Raw genomic sequence first — 9,865 nt, forward strand, 5'->3', positions numbered from 1 at the left:
TGCTATAACTAGTACTCAAACAGTATTTTTCACTTTATGTTTCTGTGTGGGAGCAAACTGTTGAAATCTTTATTTAATGTATGCTAAACTGATCTTCTGTATATAAAGAGAATCGAAAATGAATCTTGATATGAATGGAAGGGGAGAGGGAGTGGAGAAGGGGAGGGTTGTGGGTTGGAGGGACGTTATGGGGGGGAAGCCATTGTAATCAATATTCTGTACTTTGGAAATTTATATTCATTAAATAAAAGTTAAAAAAATTAAAAAAAAGAAAGAAAGCTGGTTTTGCTCCCACATCCTGACCAATGAATGATGCTTAAAAATATTACAAAACCATACAAATTTATGCCATTTAAAATTAAGTCTCAGGGTTGGCATTGTGGTGTAGAGGAGAAAGCTGCTGCTTGTGATGGCCCAAGCGCTTGGCCTCCTGCCACCCATGTGGGAGACATGGATGAAGCTCATGACTTAGGCCTGACTCATCCCTGTCCGTTGCAGACATCTTGAATGGAAGATCAATCTTTTCCTTCCTTCCTTCCTTCCTTCCTTCCTTCCTTCCTTCCTTCCTTCCTTCCTTCCTTCCTTCCTTCCTTCCTTCCTTCCTTCCTTCCTTCCTTCCTTCCTCTTTCCTCCCTCCCCTCCTCCCTTTCTTTTTCTCTTTCTTTCTCTCTCTCTCTATTTCTCTCTCTCTCTCTCTCTCTCCCTCCCTCCCTCCCTCCCTCCCTCCCTCCCTCCCTCTCCCTCTCTCCCTCTCTCCCTCTCTCCCTCTCTCCCTCTCTCCCTCTCCCTGTCTGTTGCAGCCACCTGGGGAATGAACCAGTGGATGGAAGCTCTCTCTCTCTCTCCCCCTCTCTCTCTGTAATTCTTTCAAGTAAATAATATTTTAGGCCTTTATTTCTTCTTAAAAAATAAGTCTCTATATTCAGCTGAAACTTAATTGCTGCTAAGTAATCTTCATGTATGTAGTTGACACTATTTACTCTTTACCCTTACATCTCTTGCAAATTTTAAGCTATATTCTCAAACCTCTAACACATTTCACATCTTCCTTCACACCATTGTCTACAGTTCATTGAAAAAAGATCAAGGCCATCAAGTAAAAAAAAAAATCTAACTTCCGCCTCTAATGCTTGCCCTTTGGTTGCTTCTCTACTTCTCTTTCTATCCAGTCTCCACAGAAGACGTTTTCTTGGTTATAGCTCAAGATAATCTTTTCACATGGACTGGAGTTTTCCCATCTCCTTTCCCTCAAAACTTTGCTCTGTCAAAGACTCAATGTCTCTTTCATAACTTACAACCTCAGCTTCTTTAACGTTTCTCTATTCTCAGTGCAAAAAACTGCTCAGATTGTTCCTATCTTGAAATACACTTGCTCAAATGCAAAACCCTTATCTAGGTATCACTCCTCTTCTATCCCCTTCAGAGCCAAGATTCTTGGAAAGAGAGTTACATACTCATATTCTATTTCCTCCTCTGTTGCTCACACCTCTGATTCACTGCCATTTGGCTTCTACTTTCACCATTTTACTCAACTGGTTATCACTACAGATCATGAAAACCTGCATATAGCTAGTTGATAATCTAGGTTATGCTGAAGCACATGACACTACTGACTACTCAAAGTTTTTGTCTCTTACTTTTTGTTTTCCTTAGATTTAATTTTACCTCACTAATCACTCTTTCATAATCACCTTCATGGGCTCCTTTCTTCACTAGACTTTCAGGTGTCAGTATTATCCAAGGCTCTGTCCAGTCCCTGGGCTCTTCGTCTATATATAACTTTTGGAGTTATCTTATCCAAATCCATGGCTTAAGCTACCTCTTGAATGCAGATAACTCTCAAATCTCTAAACCTTTCTGCCTAATCCACAACTGGTCAGCTCCAGATCAATACTGAATAGTCTCCTTACTGGATATCTCCTTTTGGATGTCCTATACCAGATAAGTCACAAACCAAAACCATCCTTCCGCTCAAACCTGCCCTGTATCAGACTATATTCTCCATCTCAGTAAACTTAGCTACATAAGGCAGAAACTTCAAAGTTCTATTTGAGTTTTTCTCTCATTTCCTGGTTTAGTCAGTTTTACTTCCTGAATATCCTTGTATCTGATATATTGCCTCTTTTTCCAGAACCTCATCAGTTTTGCTTATTTTTTTTAATTCATCCCCTTGCTTACAGTCACAGTCTTCCACACTGCTGCAAAAGGGATATTTCTAAAATATGGATCTGATCACCATATTACTGCCCTATTCTAAGTCCTCCAATGTAGTTTTGCTATGCATATAAAAACATTCAAACCTTTTAGCTTAAAAAAAAGAAAGAAAAATGTAGAGTTTTCAATGATCTCCTCATTGGTCCCATTTCCTCTACTCTCCCTATGTAACCTATGACTCAACTACAAAGCATGGTTTGTAGCACCTCAAATATTTCACAGCTTTAGCCTTTAGAGTTTCACACACATCAGTTCTGCAATGTTTTCCCCCTTTCTAACTAACTCCAACTCATACTTTAAAGCTCAGTTAAAATGTGACCTATTCCTAGATGCCTTCTTTACCCAAGAATAGGTAAGATTCCTTTGTTTATGTTTTTCTCTGTCTTAGCACTTATCATACTATACTGTCATCAGTGATTTTCTTTTTCTTAAAAGAAGGGACAGGGCCATATCTGATTCAATTCAGTCTCCTCAATACCTGACATATTAACTGGCCCAAAGTTTGCTGATGAAAAAAAAGGATGAATAGATGGACCCAAATGGCTAGTATGTGGCCATCAAATTAAATTAAATGGATGAAAATCAATGGGGGAGAATTAGACCTGAATTATAATATTCTTAAAGTAAATCTCACATTTTACTTGCCTTTGGGATCAGCTCAGTGTCTGATATAGCATATAGTACACTATTAGATAGTTGGTAAATATTTATTTTTTTGCTAACATAGACAAAGCTTTAGGCTTCTTATGTCAGTCAGTAGGTAAATGTAAGCCCTTGCTCCCAACCCCTTATTACAGAACAGGTATCTACAACTGTCTTTTCACTTACAAAAGGTTAAATGGTACATTACCTTAGATGCTAGTCTCTACCTGAATGCCCTCCTCATTCCACTGTTCTGCTTATCAAATTCCTATTCATCTCTAAAAATCCATCCTTAAATATTGCCTCCTGGAAGCCTACCCTGACTTTTTCATGTGGAGTTAAGTGCTTTTCCTCTGTGGCCTATGATGCCTTGCTTTTCCTGAACTATTTAACTACTTGATATAATTACTTGTACTCCTTCAAAGCAGAGATGACATTCTGTGTCTTAGCATAGTGCCTGGAATATTTGTTGCTTGATGAAAAGATGACTTTTGCCACATTCAACTTCCTGTTCCTTCCTACACAAGAGCATGTTGGATTTTTTTATGAACTCTCCTTAGCTCCTTCAGTGAAAATGAAGATATTTTTACCTTTCAGAAAACTTGTGACCCATGGATATCCATTCCTTCTCTATTAGGATCTTCATTTTTATAAAAAAAAGAAAAGTTTGCATTAGGAAAATCATAAAATGAATTAACCATACACACAAGAACATCAAAAACACATTGCTGAAATGGTTGAAATGATCCCAAATGATAACTAAGTAACTTGGATTTCATTTATAGGCCTGTATAGGCTACCTTCAAGTTTTTAGTTCTCTCAGGAGAAATTATTCTGGATTTATATCCAGTGTCACATTTCTTTTGACTTTTACATGAAGTCTGACAAACTATTGAACCATAACTAAATGAAATCCTGATAAGCATGATATTAAATGAAACCCAAAGGCAACATTTGGATTAGTACTAAGAACAAAACAATTTCAACCATTTAGAAAATTTAAGAAATGACTAGAAACTGCTATTGTGAGTTCTGCTTCTTAGAAAGATCAACTAAGAAGCCTTGGATCCTGCACCAGAAAACTGTCATGAGCCTGACATTCAAACAGATGAGCTGTTAAAGATGATGAACCAATCAGTCTATTTAACAGTCATTCATCAACTTTACAAACTTTTTGAGACTTTCTTACCCGCTTAGAGCAGCCTATTATATACAATCTATGATATATGATAGGTAAGAATGTATGTTGAATGTACAACAGAAAGTACACAGACTGTACATACCTCAATTAATGGAAAATAAGCTAAAGTGAAAAAGAACTATTTTGTATATTTAGAGCTTATTCTTATTAAAAAAAAAACAGTTGGCTGAAAGTTCTTTTTTGAGTGATCTTTCCCTCGAATAAAGGAAGATACAATTGCTTGGTCTCTTACCATGAGTCCTTTGAATGTCCTATAAAAGGGATCTAAGAGGATGCTGGCCACTGAGCAGACTTGTGCTGTGCGGTCCCACCCATCAGAACAATGGACTAAGACACTGGCCTTTTCTACCTTCACTGCCTAAGAAGAAAAGAAGCAAAAAAAAAAAAAATACCATAATCAACTTTTATATAGCATGCTGGGTTAATCAATAGGATTGCAAAATGCTATCCCTTTAGAACAGAGAACCTGGTCTTACTGGGCTACATTGATATCCTGTCATAACACTAGAATTCTCTATAGGGAATGAAAAAGAAAACAATGGTGTGCAAGAAAAGAAGAAGAACTTACCCAATGTGTAAAGAAAATTAAATCCAACCTATGATGTAAGATAAAAAGGAGAACAATGGGAGTTTTAAATTTATAAAACTTAGGAGGAAGATAAGGATCAATTTTCAGGGGAAGGTGAGAGGAGGAGGAAGAATCCAAGCTCAAAAACACAAGAAAGTTCTGCTTTCCAGTCACAGATATGACAGTGATTTCCTCCAGTAATTTATTTATTTTTTTTATTTTTTTGACAGGCAGAGTGGACAGTGAGAGAGAGAGAGAGACAGAGAGAAAGGTCTTCCTTTGCCGTTGGTTCACCCTCCAATGCCCGCCGCGGCCGGCGCACTGCGGCCGGTGCACCGCGCTGATCCGATGGCAGGAGCCAGGTACTTATCCTGGTCTCCCATGGGGTGCAAGGCCCAAGGACTTGGGCCATCCTCCACTGCACTCCCTGGCCACAGCAGAGAGCTGGCCTGGAAGAGGGGCAACTGGGACAGAATCCGGCGCCCCAACCGGGACTAGAACCCGGTGTGCCGGCGCCGCAAGGTGGAGGATTAGCCTAGTGTGCCGCGGTGCCGGCCCAGTAATTTAGTCTTACTAACACAAACCCTTCTAATTTAGATGGATAAGATGGCGGGGCTTACCCACTTTGGCTGGTTTGCATATAATTAGCAAGATGTGATGATCTGGGCAGTTTTTCAACTTGTACAATTGTGGCAATTGTAGACATTGATTATTCATTTATTCATTATAACACTTAATTGTGTACCCCTTTGTGCCAGGTATGTGCTCGATAACAGGGATACAAAGACTCAGTTTCTGCCTTTCAGGAGCCCATAAACTAGTGAGGTGAATAAGATAAATAAATAATTATCATATGGTGGAAAAACTGGTGCTACAGAGTAAAGAAAAGTACCTATATTCTTTTGCAGGAATCACAGAACCTTAAGTCTTAAAGAAAGGGTAGGACTACCTCAGGAGAGGAAGGAAAACAACATTAGTTAATTTACCCATTCACTCATCCACAAACCTAGCCAGGAACTGCTAGATACAAGAGGAATATGGTATGCACTGGGAATGCAAAGAAAACAAACACCTAAAATGAATGACTGCAAATCAGTGGTAAGTTAAACAATGCAAGAAAGACACAAAAGATAACCAAAGAATAGACAATTAAGTGGGTCTTGGTAGGTGAACAGACATTTGCCAGATGGATCAGGAAAATGACATTCTAGGCAGGGGGAACAACATGACAATACACAGGTAAGGCCGGAGGCATTGCATAAGTGAGGAACCTGTTAAGTAGCTTGGTAATGGCTGAGGCTAGATTAAGAGTGAGGGGAGGGGGAGGAGAGAGGGAGGGAAGCAGGGGAGAGAGAGAGAGAGAGAGCACGAGCAAGTGAGAGTGTGTGCAAGCGAGTGCACAAGCGTCCTGGCCAAGAGGACAAAGGTCAAACCAAAAAGTATATTTTATCTTGTGTCAGGGAGCCATTGAGGTGATGCAAGCAGAGAAGTGCATGATCAGATATGCATTTTTGAAAGATCACTGTGGTGGCTAGTAAGTAGAATGGATTTCAGGACATGTGTTTGGATATAGGAAGACCAGTCAGAGAGCTACTAAAATCATGAAAGGCCCTGAGGAACTGAAGCAGGGTAATAGCAGTAGGGCTGAAAAGGTGAAGAGGAACAGAAAGTAAGAAAATTTAGGAGCTGGTATCATGGCACAGTGGGTTAGATGGTTCACTTGTGACACTATCGTCCTATATCAGAGTGTCAATTGAAGTTCCAACTGCTCTGCTCCTGATCCAGTACCCTACTGATGTGCCTTAGAAAGCCATGGGTGATGGTTCAAGTACTTTGGACTCCTGCGACCCATGCAGGAGACTCAGATGAAGTTCTTGGCTGTTGGTTTTGGCCTGGCCCAACCCCAGCTGTTGCTGCCATTTGGGGAGTGAACCAGTAGATGGAAGATTTTCTGTCTGCCTTCCTGCCTCTCTCTCTTATTTTGTCTTTCAAATAAATATTTTAGAAGTAAATTTAATAGGAGAAAATAAGAGAATGGATATGGGATAAAGGAGAAGGATGAGCAAAGATGACTCTGAAATGTGTAGTTTATTAGATAAATGGATGGCAGTACTATATAAGTTTGAATAATGAACACAGAAAAAGCAAATTTTAGGTAGTAGTGAAGGCAGGTAAGAATATTTCAGTTTGGGCCATGGTGGATCTGAGGTGGTTGAGGGATATACAATGGTACAATGTGTTCAATACAATACATATATGATGTATACAACTGGAAACGTTGGTTTGGAATGTAGGAGAAGGAAGGATCTGAGCTGGAGATAGACGTGGCCACTCTCTGAACAGAGATGGTAATAGAAACTTTGTGTATATCTAGAGATGTTTATGCATATAACAAAAGTGAAAAGAAAAACAACTTGAACAAGCAGTGAACTTTAAAGGGTACTTAGAGGAAGGGGGGTATTACAAGTGCCAACTTGTAAAGAATCAGCTCCAGCAGCAGAAAAAGAGTCAGGAGGGAGTAGATGGATTAAATCCAGGACTAAAAGAAGGGCTCAAAGAGAAAGGGGTTAACAGTGCCAATGAAGCAAAGGTCAAAAGAGAATGAGGATTGAAAAGTGATCCTTAGGTTTGATAAGTCAAACCTTAGGTTTGCCACAGCAAGAATAACTGTAATAGTAGTGGTAAGTATCACAGTGGGCTGAAGGGTAAAGGGAGGTGAGGAAGTGCTAATAGGGAAGGACAACTACTTTCAAGGCTCTAATCAAGAGGAAAGAAGGCAACAGCTACAAGAGTATAAGGAAAAAGTTACTGTTCTTTAGAAATGAGAAAATATTTGAATAAATTTTTGAGGCAAGAAGAAATCAAAACGAACAGGAGGAAATTATCTGAGAGTTGTTTCCTTAAAGAAGTAAGAGCAGGGGCCTGGTGTTGTGGGTAGAGCTCCACTTGAAATGCCAGAATCTCCTATTGGCCGGTTTGAGTCCCAGCTACTCTGCTTACAATCCAACTTCCTGCTAATGTGACTAGAAAAGCAATGGAAGATGGCCCAAGCACTTGGGACCTCTTGGCCCTCCCACCCCTCCCACCCATGGAATTCCAGGCTCCTGGCTTTGATTCGGCCCAGCCCTAGCAGTTGTGGCCATTTGGGGAGTGAATAGCAGGTGGAAGATCTCTGTTTCCCTCTGTCCTTCTTTTTAAAATAAATAAAATAATTAAATCTTAAAAAAAAAACTAAGAGGGAATGACATTTAGGATACAAGCAGAGGGAGTAGCCTTACACAAAAGATGGGATGCCTAATTCTTTGAGAAAGCAATGAAGGAGACACGAAAAGAGTTGGTAAGAATAATACTGGAAAGATGAGGATTCACGTTGAGTTTTTAAAGCAGGGTACAGATTAGGAGTTAGCAGTTTGACAGAACAAGATTGGGACCCAATGAGAGACATATAAAATAACTGCTAAGTGACCCTAAAACTACAAGACTTTAGCTAAGGTTACAGACCATAAACCCATGTTAGCACCAATTAACATGTCTATGTGATTTATTTCTTTGCAGCATTGCTTATTAGAGAGTAAGAACAGAGACTAATTGGTTAAGGCAGGTAGAGTGGAAAGATAAATACCAAGGGGGAACGTACGAGGTACTACACCACTAGGTTTTGATAAATAAGGAAGGTGGAAGAAGGTGGATAAAGAGGAGTTTAAAGTATACAGTTTTCCATGAGATAGAACCATTCTATCTGGAGTAGAACCAAAGTACAAAACCTCACAGAACTGTAAATATAGAGTATATGGCAGGTTGTTCAATTCTCCTGCAATGAAGGGAAGTAATCAGGATGAAGAGAAAGGTAGTAAGGCTATTCCCAAAGCCACTAATGGAGAACAGAGACAAACTAGGAGAGATACATGCTGCTACAGCTAAATGAACAAATTTCAAAGGAGGAAGAAATTTTGTAATGAGCAATAGGAATATTGAACCTGCCCTAGGCCCTGTAGTTCATGGGTGTGAAAGAATGAATAGCCTTTGTACTAGGTGTGCAAGAAAAGTGTTACTCCTAGAAGGGTAGTCAGGTTGAGGTAAGAAAGAACTTAAAAACATTTGGAAAATGGTTTTTCAGGTTTAAAGTTTTTTTTTAAACTTCTTAAACAGATACCTCAGGTGGTATCAGATGTTCAATAGTGGCAACCATATTCTTTTTCAGGGCTCCAAATGGAATGAAAAGTCATGGATTAAAAAGAAAAAAAGACACTTGATTTCATTAATGATTACAGACCAATTAAAACATGATATAAAATTGATCACCGGGGCTGGCACTGTGGTGTAGTGGGCAAAGCTGCCACCTGCAGTGCTGGCATCCCATATGGGTGCTGGTTCGAGTCCCAGCTGCTCCACTTCTGATCCAGCTCTCTGCTATGGCCTGGGAAAGCAGCAGCAGATGGTCCAAGTCCTTGGACCCCTGCACCCACATGGGAGACCCGGAAAAAGCTCCTGGCTCTTGCCTTTGGATCAGCACAGCTCTGGCCATTGAGGACAACTGGGGAGTGAACCAGCGGATGGAAGACCGACCTCTCTCTTTCTCTCTGCTTCTCCTCTCTCTGCGTAACTCTTTCAAGTAAATAAATAAATATTTTTAAAAAATTGATCACCTATCACATTGGACAAGATAAAGACTGAGGGGGTAAAGTGCTTAGCTTAGCAGTTAAGATGACTGTGTCCCATGTCAGAGTGCCTGGGTTCAATATCCACCTCTGGTTCCTGATTCCAGCTTCCTGCTAATGCAGACCCAGGGAGACAGAAGTCAAGGCTCAAGTAATTGGATTGCTGCCATCTGTGTGAGAGACCTGTTGCAGCCATTTGGGGAGTGAGCCAATGGATGAGAGATCTCTCTCTGATTCTCTCATTCATTCTCACTCTCAAATGAAAAATGTGGCAATGTGGAAAAATAGGCACTGGTGGTGGGAAATAAAACTGGTGCTATCTATTTGGAGGGCAATTTGCCTACATCTATTCAAATCTGATTTGACTCAGAAAACCTACTTCTAAGAATATCAACATATGTATGTTTTAAGGTATTTGGTACATTTTCTACGTTAATGATAACATGGGGGAAATGAATTCCCCATCACCATGGGAGTATGGTAAATTGTCACACTGGAACATTATATGGACAGGTCTTCAAAAAGTTCATGGAAAAAAGATTTATTTATTTGAAAGGTAGAGTGACAAAGAAAAAGATCTTC

The 9,865-nt window shown here is 39.9% G+C and overlaps 1 protein-coding gene across 2 annotated transcripts in view; it reads right to left on the minus strand.

The window, feature by feature from the left end:
* Positions 1-9,865, minus strand: part of MTMR8 (myotubularin related protein 8) — a 131,857-nt gene that overhangs the window by 45,426 nt on the left and 76,566 nt on the right. For both annotated transcript variants that reach the window (XM_008272713.4, XM_051827744.2), the window contains 2 exons: positions 4,290-4,415; positions 3,447-3,496 (listed from right to left, as the gene is read on the minus strand). In XM_008272713.4, the coding sequence (XP_008270935.1) occupies positions 3,447-3,496; positions 4,290-4,415 (176 nt within the window). The remainder of the gene's footprint in view (positions 1-3,446; positions 3,497-4,289; positions 4,416-9,865) is intronic.

This window comes from Oryctolagus cuniculus, chromosome X (assembly GCF_964237555.1).
Source record: "Oryctolagus cuniculus chromosome X, mOryCun1.1, whole genome shotgun sequence".
Taxonomy (NCBI): Eukaryota; Metazoa; Chordata; class Mammalia; order Lagomorpha; family Leporidae; genus Oryctolagus; species Oryctolagus cuniculus.